The 15118-nt window shown below is 45.8% G+C and overlaps 1 protein-coding gene across 1 annotated transcript in view; it reads right to left on the bottom strand.

The window, feature by feature from the left end:
* Positions 1–8906, bottom strand: part of LOC119214118 (adhesion G protein-coupled receptor A3) — a 124471-nt gene extending 115565 nt beyond the window's left edge. The window contains exons 1-2 of the mRNA XM_037465591.2: positions 8704–8906; positions 7341–7598 (exon numbers count right to left, since the gene is read on the bottom strand). Coding sequence (XP_037321488.2) covers positions 7341–7598; positions 8704–8726 — 281 coding nt within the window. The 5' untranslated portion in view covers positions 8727–8906. The remainder of the gene's footprint in view (positions 1–7340; positions 7599–8703) is intronic.
* Between the last annotated feature and the right edge of the window lie 6212 nt (positions 8907–15118).

Raw genomic sequence — 15118 nt, 5'->3', positions numbered from 1 at the left:
CAGGCTGCTTTCACTTACTGTTTGTACATATAGCTTTACAAAAATGAATGCACTGTAATTAGCATAAGCGTACGTATGACTAACGTGACTGTGAGCCAGGAGGTGCACAGCTGCTTTTAGGAAAGTAAGGTGTCGTATAGACGGGTCTAACAAACACAGACCCTCCCCCGGGTCCACAGCGACCCGTTTCTGTATTGTAACTTACTTGTGTTACTACAGGCAGTTTGTAATGTAGCTTACCTCTACATCTACTTCTGCTATGAAATGTGTGATACAAACAGCAATAAAACAAATAGTACTGATTTTAACCCAAACCACTTTGTCTAAAGTCGACCGAGTCCTTAAAACGGAATCATTTCAACCCAAACAGCAATCCTTAAGTCGCCTTAAAAAGGTCTGCACCGCAGGGGTTTGTACAGGTGCACTGATCACTCGTGTTTTTTTTTTTTTTATGGTATTATATAAGCCATTAGAATAATATACTTTGCTAATATGCTATGTGAAAAGCCTCACTTGATGACGATCCTTCCAAGAGACATGAATTAAGGGCAACCGTTGCCCTTATTAAAGAAAAAGACTAACATGGACGAGTAAAATGGTTGTAAATCGATGCTTTAAGGTTCTTAATTTGAAATGACTACAGTTTGATGAAAGTAGACGGATGATGGACTGCGAGCTCCACCAGGAAAACCTCTTGTCTCTGCAAGGTTAGCATTGTACGTAGTGAACAGCATACAGGAATCACGTGAAACTCCTCCTCTCCACCGTTCAATCACCTGATCTGTGTGAGAATGGACCACAGGAGTTACGGGCAGCCATTTAGGGAGCGAGCAACAATTCGTATGGATTTTCCTTGTTGCCGATTCAGACATCAATATCTTTCTGGGGTTTTCTTTCCGTTTGGATTTGTCTCGACAAAAGAGGTCTCCGAGAGCAGAGGATTTGCAGCAGATACGAGCCAGCAGGGATTCGACTGGACGTGGTGAGAAACTACTGGGGTCAATATCAACAATATTTTGCACACCGGTTTATTGGAAAATAATAAACAGTTCATGATGGCTCCAGTTTCAGAGCCCCGGTGGAGTATTTCTCAATTTATTTCCAAGGCTACTCATTTATTAAGATGGTGTGATCGACACAGAGATCATGAGACACCAATGCTGTCACCAAGTTTTGCCCAGGGTCTCCTCTCTGTGGACGGACATCCCACTCAGGGACAGGCGGCCTCTGTTTGTGCAAACTCAAGCGTGTCCTATGCTTAGCTATTCCCTGGCGCGCATGTGTGTGTGCGTGTGTGTGTGTGTGTGTGTGCGAGCATCTGTTTGACCTCTGCATGCTTATCTCAGGCTTCTGCGTAACGTCCAGGAAATCACAGGAAAAACAGAATTGAACATTGTGTAAACAGCCCGGGACAGACTTCTGGAGTGTCCGTCCAACTCTCTATTTACATTATCAATTATGTTCTCTGCTAGGAAGCCGCTCTCGGTTTGGGATCGTCTCTGTGGGCAGCAGCAAATGGTTTGTGTCCTTTGCTTGCTGCGTGGCAGCAGCCGACCATAGAAAGACGTGTACATGCAAGACCACTTTGCAAGTCCTCACACTTTTTTAGCTCAAAATTAAGTTCATGTAGGTGGACAACTTGAGACAAACTCTATGAAAAGTTGTTGGAGCTGAATTACTTTATTACATTATGTCATTTCTCCATTCAAGTTAATTCCACATGTCTTGGTCTTAGATCATAGCAAATAATATACTTATCTGTTGGTGGGACAACACAAGCTGTTTGATGTGCAAATTTTCCAAAAGTTTTCAGTCAAGATCTAGCAGGTACAACAAGCAGGGATGGGGCCGGAGACTATTATGTTCCTCTCTCTGGAAATCTGATTTAATCACACTTTTATATATTAAGATGTATCATTCAAAGAGTGGAGTTTGTTTGTCATCACTGAGTTTCTTCAGACTCACACAATAGGTTCTTTAATAATATTATCAAGGCTAATGAAACGCCCCTTTTCATTTAAGTAAAGATATTGATAATGACATCTCATTATTCAAAAGCCAGATTTGAGCCCTCTTTAGGCTAAAAGGCTACAGTAAAATTCCACTAGCACAGCTTAAAAGATTCATAAATCAGGAGGTCTGGCTTCCCTTCTCCCTCCATGCTGCAGCTGGGATATTTTTGGTGAAGTCGCCGCTCAAGAAACTGCCTTCCAGACATTCATCTGCATTATTGTTACTGAGGGAGAATAGCATACCAAAAATAGCTCATGTATATAACGGACTCCATCCGCCATACCAACCATGAGGGCCGAGGGGAGTTAAGATCACAAGGTTAAACTATTACTTACATTCAGGATCCACTGGCCTCAAGGTTTATAGTCCCATCTCTTTAAATAGCCAAACCCTGTGCTATTTTAGAAGGTTGAATTAGTAGACGCAGCGAACCACGATATCATTTCATTTCTACTAACGTTGACTTTGGAGGGGAAACAGACATCGCTACATATGTACATATTAACAGAGCTACACATGATAGATCACTGCACGTCTGTCTCACAATGGGGACACAACGTGGAGACAAGGTCACAGGTTTCAGTGTCAACACAGTGTCCCCACTTTCCATCCTGGCTAGAAGTGTAATATTTTGGCACTAAACTTGATACTAATTCGTACTACATTGCTAAACTAAAGACATACCTGCTCCTTGCTGTTTCACAGTGGGTGCTGTTAAATTGTATCACGGTAAAAAAGGGGACAGGAATTTGAAAAGAACTGGCAACAATTCTATGTGGGCTCATCACTACGAGCGGCACCTTATACGCTTCGTACGCTTTTGATGTTTTTTCAATGTGGCAGGGGCTCGCCCACTGGTTCCCGGTCTCTGTCAGCATCGCTAGCTGGATAGATATGTTATGATATTGTTTCTATTAACATACATGATCTAGATCTTATGCCTGATTTCAACACTGAACGTTAATGACTACATTATGGCTACAGCTAAGAGACATTTTTGTCAACACACTAAATCAATTTAAAATTTAAGAAAACCTCAATTTAGGTCAAGGTTGCTGAAGGATTTAGGGTTGGAACAAGTACCCACAAGTACCCACTTGGCTGGAGCCATCCATGCAACATACATACACGACTTGAGTTGATCAACCTGTGGAAGAGGTGAGGTGGCATTTTCAGTGACAAAAATACCAAAAACTGCAAATTCAACCACAGCATCTGTACACACACACACACACACACACACACGCACACAAAGAGGTCTGCAGGGCGGGCAGGAGAGCTAATGTGCTCCTTACTACAGAAGCAACACACACCAGGGTTTCAATCACCTTGTTTTACAATGAGTCGGACATCAGAGGAGAGACAACAAGTCGTGAGTTACCCTCCTCCGCTCTCAAATGTATGATTGAATATACTTGAAGTAACTTCAGTATTTACTCAGCGGCGCGGGGAGGGGGCGGGGACAGCATAGTATCCTTGGCAGACGCTGTATTTATCTTTACCCAATATTTTTAGTCTGGGTTTTTTGACAAATTCTTGGTTTTCCAAGGCTGCAGAGCGATTTACAGATCCCACCAACCCCCGGCCCCCCACCTCCCCTCCTCACACACACACACACACACACAACCTTCCTCTCTCTCCTCTAGCGGTCATGAACTCTCCCTCAGCGAGTCATCATTGATTGAGGCAAAACTGTTCTGCCGTTTCTCAAGATCACGCCACGTAAACGGTAAGTTCCAGAGGTGTATTCAGGCAGCACAATCGTATCAATACAACATCCCAGGAGGAGGGGGAAACCTTAAAGAAAATGCCCACCCTTTTGTCGGTTAGAGGGGTTTTAAGCAATGGCTGCTCATTACGGAGGGCGGCCCGCTCCAAACGTGCAGCAGCGTCACAGAGCGACCACGACCCCACGGGTCACTGAGTGCGCGGATGAATCAAGGACAAAAGTTCTTGTTTATAGCTCCTGCAGGGCGGCAAGAGCCGTGGATCTAAAATGATTACACTCTCTAGGGGACGGCCTGATGTTGGGGAGTGCACTCATCTAAAGATCAACCTTTTTGCTTTCGTCCATATTGCCGCTCGAGCGAAGCCAGCAGAGGGACAGCGGGAGAAGGAGGGAGGGGGGCGTCACCGTTGTCACATCTCTTCAGATTAACAGCCGTCTCTACGTGTGAGATACCTTTTAAGGGGATTTGCACTCTGAATGCTCGTGGGGGGTGGCGGCGGGGGGGGGTTCCTCGGCCAGGTATGGCACGAATGCCACCCGGTGCTCGCGCCTGTGGCGTGACGATGAAATATTCATGCACAACTACTCAGAAGAGGGTAGAGCACAAAACGCACCTAGGCAGAGGAAAAAGACCCCGAGGAATAACACAGAGAGAAAATAGAAGAGGGGGGGGGGGGGATGAGAGGGAGGGGTACACTGATTTATATTTAAAGCGACAGAATAGGGAGAGGGGAAAAAAAGAATTGTGTTTTGATTTTTCACATTTGTTGATGTAAATGCCCGTAGATCAATATCAGGCCTGCAACATGTGACCCAAAACCAGCAGCTATTTTACAGTCATGCTGGCGACTTGATCGCTTCCCTCAAAAAGGATGTATGCCAAACAACTCAACAACAGAAAAGTGCCAGTTTTTTTAAGGTGAGCAGGCTTTGGAGGGGCCTGGACGTAGATCCATACAAGAACGTGCACACGTCCACAAGAGGATGCCGTTAAGCAGCAGCAGTGAGCAATAAATCACAAACATCGCACGGCTCTTGGAACGTGGAATTCAAATATGAGAAGCACGCATGTGTTGTTTTTTCTCTATCGAAGTGGATAACAAAACAAATCTAATTAAGGAGGGCCCTTTTGAGGATGATTAACACCTAAATCTTCAAAGATAATATCAGTGATATGTGACTTTCAATGGACAAATTCACCGTTTGATGCAAAGCTTTCGGGTTACATCTCCCTATTCCAAAATCTGATCCTCAGCTGCCAGGGAAACATCTCTTCCCCAGAAGCTGATTTAGCTGCTTGGGCTGTTGCCCGTTCCTGGAAGCAGATTAATGACTTCCACGCACAACCCCACAAGACATCACAGAAGAAGTGGCAACGAACCAGCTCTAATAAACCATTGTAGCTTCTTCGCTAAAAAAACACAAACTATGAGAGCAGTGACTGAGAGCCTTAACAGAATTGTTCCAGGTAAGTGATCCAAAACGAGGAGTAAAAGTCTTAAAGAACTAAGGACAAGTGACAATAAGTTGTTTACTAATCACCAAGCAGCCGCTCGTGTACATTTAATCGCGTGGCGAACCGATGGCTCTCTTTTCCCTCTCCATCGTCTGTCTGTTAGCTCAGCGGTGGCCATGTTGAGAGCCATGCAGAGGCAATGCATGCACTCAATCTTCTTACCTTTTCAAATTAAAAATGTCTCCAGTCTGGAGCCAGATTTCTCACACGTGTGTTTGTACAATTACATTGACAATCCTGCACTTCTTCTAAATCTAAAGACAACCGTTGAGACTTTTTTGGGGGGGGGGGAGGCCCCCTATGGCTGGATCGAGAGCTACCGACCGTCCTTATTTTTTACCCTAACAATCAAATGTGCCAAAATATTGCTGGCTTCGTTCCTCATGAACATTTTAGGGATGGGATGATAAAAAGAATGAAAAAGAAGAAAAGCAAAAAAGCCCAATGTGCTAGCTTTAATTGGCGGGGGCATTTTGGATCTGGGTTGGCGCGCTTCAACGCCGTGAGCCGTCAACGAGGGAGCGGCTGTAGGAGGAGTTTAAGGGCAACGAGGGCGGGGATACCGGGGGAACACGGGGAGAGAGTCGAAGCGGGGTGGGGGTGTGTGCTGCTTCCCCCTGATGCATGTGTTTATTTGCACAGCACATCCAAACAAAAGAGCGAGCGGGGAGGCCACCTCAGGCCGACAAAGGTCACGTTTCCTAACGCAGGAAAACTGCTTCCTGGCCGGGCCCCGCATGGTCAATCCCCCCCCCCCGAGGAACGGGACTGATCCCAGCACAGCGTTTCTCGAGTGAACACAAGGTAAAGTGGGAGAGAGTCAGAGAGAGAGAACTTTCCCTTCTTCAGCAGCCCTCTGCCTACACAGGAGTGAACACCACTCCACACAAATTGCAGTAAGCAAAGTGCTGGCATTAACGGACGGGGCTCTCGGTTCAGGATTAGGGTCATCTGTACCGTGTAGAGTTTTTTCATTTTACTTTTGGAAAGGCACATGTCAAATTTCCAGTAATAAAAGGGTTTATTAATCTAGCAGTCAATCCGCAAACCTAAGGGAAAGAGTGAGGGGGGGGGGGGCTAAGGAGGGAGAGTTATCAAGCCCTTGAGTGTTTGAAGTGCTATTTCATCTACGAGAGAGGTGCAGGTGAATACTAAGGGGGGGCTTCTCAAAGTCCCCCGTGGAATAGCAAGATCTACGTTTGAATATCTTTGAAAAGATAGAAAGAGCGTCCCCGGAGAGAGCGGAAAGATGTGTGATGCGGGGGGAGAGCGTAGCAACGCAACGACGGCGCGTGGATCACACAGGGGCCGTGGGGTCCTCAGACGGGCGTTTGCCGAGCTTGAAGCACCTGCCTGGAGTTAATTAAGATAACTCAAGCTATGTTTTCTAAAACTTTTTGAAATGATACACAAAAAGAAGCAGCAGGACCAGCATTAGATTGGAACTTAATGGATTTATTCTTCCAATCATTTTCCAATCAGATTTTTGGCAATTTCTTTCCTGTCAATTAAATGAGAAAGTATTGCAGGTCATATATAGACAGTTAGGATATGATTATTATAATGGTTCAGTATGACTAATGGGGCACGTTTTGATGTGTGATGGTCTTTTATTTGGAAAAAGTGTCAAATATATATTGTTGTTACGTTAATCATTGAGAAAATAGCATTCTTATCTGTTCTATGTTTTGCTCTCTTAAAGGTATGAGCACATTACTTCTATAATGTTGTTGTTGGGAGTGATATTTGATTAAATAGTGAAATCAACACATGGACCTGTATTAAATCTGTCAATTAATATTTTGTGAAATATGAACTGTGGTTTATTGATTTATTATATTGGTGTTAGACCCCTCTAAAATCCCATTTACCATTAAATCCATTTGCTCCTCCAGGTCCCCTAAGTGGGGATTTATGGATCTCTAGGGGCCCTTTAGGTCCCTCAAGGGGCCCCATCCTCAAGACGGTCTTCAGGACAAAATTGTAATCGGGTTCCAAACAAGGCCCCATCTAACACTCTCATTTAATACAACATAACAACAACAAAGGAAAAAGAAGCCCCACAGCGGAGCCGATACTCACAGGGACACGGTTCTGTTGGGTAGGAAGCTGGGCTGCAGCGTGTCCACCAGGTCCACGTCCTCACAGCCCACTTTGACTCCCCGGACGTGCTGCCTGCTCAGCTCCTTGGTCCTGTCCGCCGAGCAGTGACAGCTCTCCATCATCAGCTCCGGGCAGTTCCTGTTGCTCAGGCTCGACTCCCACAGCCCGACGACGAGGCACAGCAACGCCAGCAGCCTCATCCTGGACGGAGATGCTCTTCTTTCTTTCTTTTTGTTACTTTAAAAGGGAATAAACGCACGCGCCTTTCAGGTTATCTCCTCCTCCAAGACCATTTCACGCGATCCTCCGTCTCGTTGCGGCTACGCGAGCCAGCTGCGGTTCGAATCTCACCTGCGGCGGCCCCCCAGCTGTAAACTTTCAGCGGTTAAACCCCAAAAGGTAAATGAACCCCCCGGGGGGGTTGGGAAAGCTGCATCTTTGCTGCGATACAAGAAGTCTTCCGAACTGTTTTCCCGTTTCGGTGAGAAACAATAAAAAACTCCGGATGAACTTTACTGCGACACATCGTCCCTCGAGCGGCCGTGCGCGTGAAGCGCGTGACTGCGGGACTTAACTATTTTATTATCGCTCCTCCAGCATCCACTTCTTGCGCCGTGTGACTTGTTGCGCAGTGTCCACGGAAGTCCCGCCCCACGCGAGGCAGCCGACACCGCAGCGTGTCTCTCGCGCTTCTTCCAGTTTGGGACACGCAGCCACACGTGTCAGGCGTCACTTCGCAAACTTTTGAAATGATTTAATTTTTTTTTAAGTGTCGCGGTTTGTTTTGCTGCCCTCGTTTACCCGGAAACAGCTGCGAGGAAGATATTTGTAGTTCTGTGGATTGAACACGGGGATAAAACCAGTGACGTGCGGTGAGGTTGGTGGCTGGGGAGGCACTGACTCTTTCAAAGTCAGATTTACAAATTCAACAAAGTAGCTTAAATTCACCATTCAACTGGCTGCTTGCACATTGACTACTGGTTATGTTTCATATCCCGTATCGTGTATTCTTTTCAAATACCGGTAGATGAAATCAAGCGTTCTGATTGGTTGTGAGTGAGTCACGGGGTGTACTGAATTGAGCCATAATGTACCTGTTTCAGTGCGGTGATCAAAATAAGAAATAAAAATGAATGTCAATGTCAATCTCCTTGTTAATCATCAACCAACACTTCTGTAGGCTGCTGAAAAAGTTTAGTGTCTATAGGGTTGCCAACTCTCCCAACCCCAAATCAGGGACACTTTCGCGGGCTGACGGGGGGGGGGGGGGGGGGTGGTGCCAGCTTAAAATAGAGCTGGTTATTAATTTGTGTAGTGTATAGCAGTGTTAGCATGCTCTTACCTTGTAAATGATGTTAAGTCCATTCGCCTTCCAGACAAACATCTCTATGACTGGTGTAAAAGTATTTATCTTCTTTTTGTTCCGTCTCTTTGTCTTATGAGACATTATTGCTCGTTTTTGGTCGGGCGATTCAGACTGTTGTACTATGTTTCCAGTCTTAAAGGACTGATGCGGTGCACTTGACGTTCGCTAGCGTTACTTGACTGTTTTAGCTAGCACATGCTAACTATGCTGTCTGTCCGTAATACGTGAAGAAAAACAACAGCAGAACGAGCCTGTGAGATCACACACGCCCCCTTCAGGGGGGCGGAGGTACTGACTCAGCCTCCAGCAGTGAAAAGCAGGAAGGAAGGCGCACGGTCCAGCTGCCTCCCTTACAGATTAACAAGACTAACATACGTGAAATACAGGACCCATGCTATGGGGTGTCAGGACATGTGATAAAACTGTACACACATTACATTGGAGACATATAGAGACAATAATTACACATGCTCAAATTCAGCGAAAACAGGGGCCACTCAACCGCGCAATCCAAGTGGAGGCACCGCTCGTCGCCGTATTTGGACAGGAAATTCAGCAATATTGCCCATAATAATCATTTGACTGATTTGAATCTAATAATTACCCTTCTATTACATATCAAAAATATATATATATTTTTAATCATATTTTTTTAATATATATTTTTTACATTTCATGATGACATAGGGGAGGCCCTGCCCTGCCTACAGTGACCACACGTCACCGGTGAAAACGATGTGGAGTCAGCATGATAATATTATGGCGTGGTCATGGATGGAATGTTTAGAATCATCTGTTTCAAAAAGGTTTCCCAGTGAAGAAATTGGACACAAATATGTGTTCTGGTCTCTTATTGCAGGTAAGAACCAACGGTGCCAATTGAAGCCAACACAGTGTGTCAAAACTTGAATTATCTTTAGTGACAAGCAAGGGGCGGCTGCTCCAGGTTGCGATAAGAGATCTGATAACATGGAGGTCACCCTACTTTTGACTGGATTTATTCTCTCAGCAAATGAAATGTTGATTCAAATAGTCCGTAAAGTGGAGTACCAGAACGACTACGTCCAACATCTTAAATGCAGTTATAGGGGAAGCCCACCCTGTCTGTCAGTAGTTGCCCAACAATCCAGCTGAGCACATCTGTGGGCTCTGCCGTCACGCCTTCTAACATTAAAGCCATGAAAGAAAAGAATAGAAAGTAAAGCTCCCTTTAGCTTTAGTAATGTCTTTGTCACCCCCCTGAGTGTTCTTCTAATAACCTGCACCCACCTGGGCCAAAGCCACAGTGCTGCACTGGCTGCAGGCATCAGGCGCTTTACGAGCACAGCCGGGACACGCTTGTAAACTTGACGCTCATTCAAATGAAGGCAATAAATAAAGAATATGAGTTGGAAGGTGACCAGGTAGACAGGGTTTGGACGAGATGAATAACCTCTTGTTATGTTTTTTTATTGCCGCAGCTAAAAGTATTTGAACCGTGCTTTCTTAGAAAGGTCTCGATGCTCCTGCAGCGACTGGGAGAGTTCCAGAAGTTAGCGCTCGCTCACATGGGCGTCGGGCGTTTTGAGCAGCCCATGCACTGTATTCGGGGGACATCAATCACTTCCGTTGCGGGTGCACATTGCGTATTAAGTGTCCTGCCCCGGGGAGACAGAAGCTGAGACAGCTGGCTAGTCAGACTCCCCGAAGGCCTGGGGCGAGCTGCTTCCACTAGGTGTGTGTGTGTGTGTGTGTGTGTGTGTGTGCGCTCCAACCAAGCGCCAAATTCCTCCCTCATTATCTACATTGTCTCTCCGACGCAGGCCAGAGAGCACAAAGGAGGGTTTGAAGCCGCTCCCACTGACCCTGCGAGCAGCCCCGCGCGTTGACAGGCGAACATCCCCCCCCTCCCGGGAGCAAACCGCCCCCCCCCCGCCCTCTCTCCCTCCTCATTGTGCCCCCACGCCCCTCGTCCCGCCGTCACTCACGCTGGCCTGTTTGCACAGATGTTTGTGTACCACGTGGATGCGAAGTGCGGAGGAGACGGTCCTCCAGACTGCTGACCTGACCTCCCCCACCGCGCTTGGAAACTCACCTGGCGGGCCTGGCGTTTGCGTCCGGAGGGATCCATCTTTAGTGGAGCTCGCAGGAAAAAAAACGTTTCGCCAAGCTCACTCTTAATTGAAAACAGACCCCGGGACGGGAGTCGGATTTTCTCTCTGGCAGAGTCTGCTCTCTTGATTAAGATCACTAATCGCAGCAAACAACGTTATTTGAACTCTAAAATACTTCACGTGGTTGTGAGCAACGCAAACAGTGTTCCTCCGCCGAGCGTGATGTTGCGCGTCCCTCCGTCTCACGTCGACGTTCGCGGCTCTTCATTATTTCTCGTTGACTAAGATGAATAGACGCAGTCGATCCTCACTAAATATTTACCTGGTCTACTTGAGGAGGCCGGGCTGCGGCGGCATGACGGACTCATTAAGACACGACTGTCTGACTTTCAATAGGGTGTCGAGTTTGAAATCACACTGCTTCTTTCCAATCTGGGCTTAAACCACGTAACGTAACTCATTTCAGCTGTACGGAGCATTCGAACCTCTTTTAACTCACCATTCTGTTTTTACAGATCGGAGAGTTTCTTTTGCTTCAGTCCCACAGCTCTCATCAGCGGTCATATTGCATTTCCCAGGCACTTGTTTGTAGAAAAAAAATACTAAAATAAGAAAATTAAACTCTGCCCACTTCCTGCTCCACCAGAGCAGAACATTTCTAAACTGGGCAGGAACAGGAATCCAAATGGATGCTGAAGTACTGTTACTTCTTGATGTGTAAATGGCAACTATTTACTGGAATATTCACCATATTGTCTTTGGAATGAAGCCAATGTGGAAGTTCAAGAAATCTGCAGCTCCTCAAATTGGGGCTTGAGGTTGACTCCAAAAGCAAGTTGATCCCCATGGACCCCAATATTAAAATACCCAACATAAGAGCAGAAATGTTTACTGCCTGGTAGAAAAGCGATTTTCATCTCTAATGCTTTTTTTTACTGTTCAAGACAACTGTACAAGGGAGGAGATTTTACATCACTCGCCAATTTAGTTCATCATAAGGCTTAAGGTAAGGCATAATTATCACACTTATTCAGAAACCTATGGTTGATGTCATCGATGCTAGTTCCTAAATAAATGTAATGTTGTGTTTCCATCTTGTTGCACTGCTCACAATTGTCTAGAAAGAAAAGCAAATGTTGCAGGTTTTTTGCAGATTTTAAAATTGATTTTTTTTTCCTGTTTTACCATCTGTCTAAAGCACCTGGTCGGTATTTGACCTGAACATCAGATCAAACTGAAGTTAGTGTAGTTTACTGTCCATGCAAAGCAGCTCAAAGGGGGGTTTACTTCTAAATCTCACAACCCATTGGTTTCTTTTTCGAGTTGACCATGAGTTGTCCAGACATGTAGCTTAGTCACTTCTTTTCCAACGTATGACCAAGGGCTTCTGGATATTTGATGTAATGCGAGCGAGCACTGGACACCTGCGACACGTATCAGTTTGACGTGCTGAACACCAACAGGCCCTGAGGCTTTTAAACCAGCTTTAAGCCCAGAGGTTGTTGGTCAAGAGAAGTCACGTTAAATCCAATCAGGTTTATTTATAAAGCAATAACAACAAATTTAAAAAGCATCTTTTTGAGCGGCCATCATCTGATATGACGCTGATTGCAACTGGAGGGCAACAACAATGCGATATTAAAAGGTAATAACACATTGTGCATTGGACAATCTCAACAAACTGAGACGGCCAGGAGAATTCGGTAAACCAGTGTGAGCTGGCTTGTTAGTGCTCCTGCAGTGTCACGTTGGACCAAGGACTCCAGCAAAGGGTTGGTAACGCGTTGCATGATCTAAACAGAGGCGACTATTTAGCAGGCCCCTTTTTAGCAGAGTTGTTCGCCTCCACAGCTGTATTCCACTTGTCACCTCGCCCCAGAATATCTGCAGTGAATCACAAAGATGCATGCATTGAGTCTGAGCAACACCCCCCCCCCCCCCCCCTCCTCCATTTACAACCGTGGCAGCTTTTCCACAAAATTGTTTTTGAGGGAGGCTGCGGACATGGAATTGAGTGTGTTCATTTGTAATCACCGTTTCCCCCTCAAGTCTCGTAAACGCGCGGCACATAAACTCCTCGCCTGCCTTCGCCTCTCGGTGCGATCATCATCGTGAAATTTCATCAGCTCGCTCGTTTGTCATCGTTAGCGGCAATGGGGGTCAATCCGCTTCCGCCCGGCGATCCATTTGACGCAAATACAAGCTGTTACTGTGGCTTTTATTTTGCTGTTTTGACATAGGTTTCCCCGGCTCTGTATGCGCTGCAGCAGTGAAGCCCAGCTTATGTATTCTGGTCTCCATCCGTAATCCAGCCTGCGTGAGTGGGGGAGCAATGAGGGGATGAAGTACCATGGGGACGCTTCCTGCCAGAGGAGAATGGAAGGCCACTGCAAAAGAAATGCCATTTCAACAAGTCATTTTCTTTATCATGTTCCAAGTCTTAAAAATAGTTTTTCTTTTTTAAAACACAACATGGAAAACGGGTGTGAATAGTTAACTTGCACCTTTGAGCTCAGTGCTCTTTTAAAACAAAGAGCAATATGTTCAAAAATATGACTCCGACCAGAGGCTTTTTCCTCGTTTTAAAGATTTTCAAATTACAGTTTTATTTCTACTGACACATTTGGTAAAACAAAACATTACTTGTTTGACATTTACTTTTCAGGGGAGATATTCATGGGTTATGTGGGGTACTGTCCTTTACACAGTAATGGGAAAGGGTAAAATAGATGTCAGCATACCATAAGCGAGACGCATGGATCACAGTTCCACCAGTGTGGTCCAAACATAATGACATGGTAATGCCAATACTGCTGTCCAACTACTCCTAAACGGGGTAAAAAGGGTTTCACGCAATGGTTTCCAGAGTTTATAATACAAACAATAAACAGGAAATGGAGAACCAAAAGTCAGTTTTTAAAATAAGCATAAACATCCAAAACCTATTTTGGACTTATTTCAAACAAAGGCGTTTTGTCTGATGGGTTGAATCTAAAAACAGCCACTGAGGCTTTGCATGTGAACTCTGAACCTGACGACTGTAGGCTTAAGAAGAGCGAGGGGCGAACAGGCAGCGCTTCCATAGAGTCCCCCTATCATGGCCATTTTTTCAGCATAAGTGCCGTTTGTTCTCGGTGGTGAGATAGGTCATCGCCGAGGCTCTCCGGGCGCAGGAATTTCACGCCTGTCGGTGGATCACTATCCATCTTTCTGCCTTCTCTATTAAAAAGACATGCTTCGCCTCGTTCTGGAGACGTCGGTTTCATAGCTGCTGGATGTAGCTGGACCAATGCACAGAGGCCTCGGTTCATCCCTGTCCGGATGCAGCATGGGCCGAGTAAGTGCTCCTTTTTTTAACCATCCTTAATTCACTGCGGATTCACTCACCCTTGACGTGGCCTTCGCACAGAAACGTCTCTTTTCACCGCCACCAAAGAGGATGGATGGGAGGAAATCAAAAAAACACATGTCTCTCACCACAGGAGCCTTTAGCTAAGCCCTGCCCCACCAAGAGACGGGTCGCCAAGACGTTGAGGCAACTCTTGGCTTTCAGTGATGCATTCTCATTGGCTATTTCCCGGTCAGGGTGTGCTGGTGGCCTTTTCCCGCCGACCGTGCCCGCCTGCCCTGGCTCTTTCGCACGTTTGTGAGCCTCTGAGTCCATTAACCAAACCGAGCCTTTTGCCCACAGCGCTCTTTAATTGGTCTAAACCGCCTATAATTGGCTCATGTGCCCCGGGCCTTCCCACAGAATGTTCTGCTGCTGCTCTGCCACAGCAAAGACTGGGAGGATGCAGTGGGCTGTGGGCACAAGGAGTAGGGGCGTGGCTGGTCAAAAAATACAGGGTCATGTATGTAGTGTTCCCAGAAGCCCAAATTGCTGATGCCCTAGAAAGGCTGATCTGATTAAATATGTCTTGTGAGTATCTACATGGTTCTAATTGCTAATCTACTATAAAACTTACATTACTTAAATGAATATGTGATTGGTCCTGATGCTGGAGGCGGAGCCAACTGGTCTAATACCTACGATTGGCCCAGTTTTGTGGATGTGTCAAGGATGGATATTCCGTTTCTGCCAATTGGATCCATAGTTTCTTTTCAAAATGAAGTTCCGTCTTCATGGGGATACGTACAGTTTCAGGTAATTACATGCAAACAGTCGACCTGCATTTTATCAAATGCTGAGAGAGATGTCAACAAAACTAAACACTGCATTAACAAGTATCCTCCAAACTGACAGAACAGAGTAGATCCCCTTGCAGCATAGAGATGAGTTTTCTCTGGCTCTCCCAGGT

The sequence above is a fragment of the Pungitius pungitius genome, chromosome 13 (assembly GCF_949316345.1).
Source record: "Pungitius pungitius chromosome 13, fPunPun2.1, whole genome shotgun sequence".
Taxonomy (NCBI): domain Eukaryota; kingdom Metazoa; phylum Chordata; class Actinopteri; order Perciformes; family Gasterosteidae; genus Pungitius; species Pungitius pungitius.
Note: the sequence above shows the minus strand (reverse complement) of the source record. Positions and strands in the feature narration are given on the sequence as shown.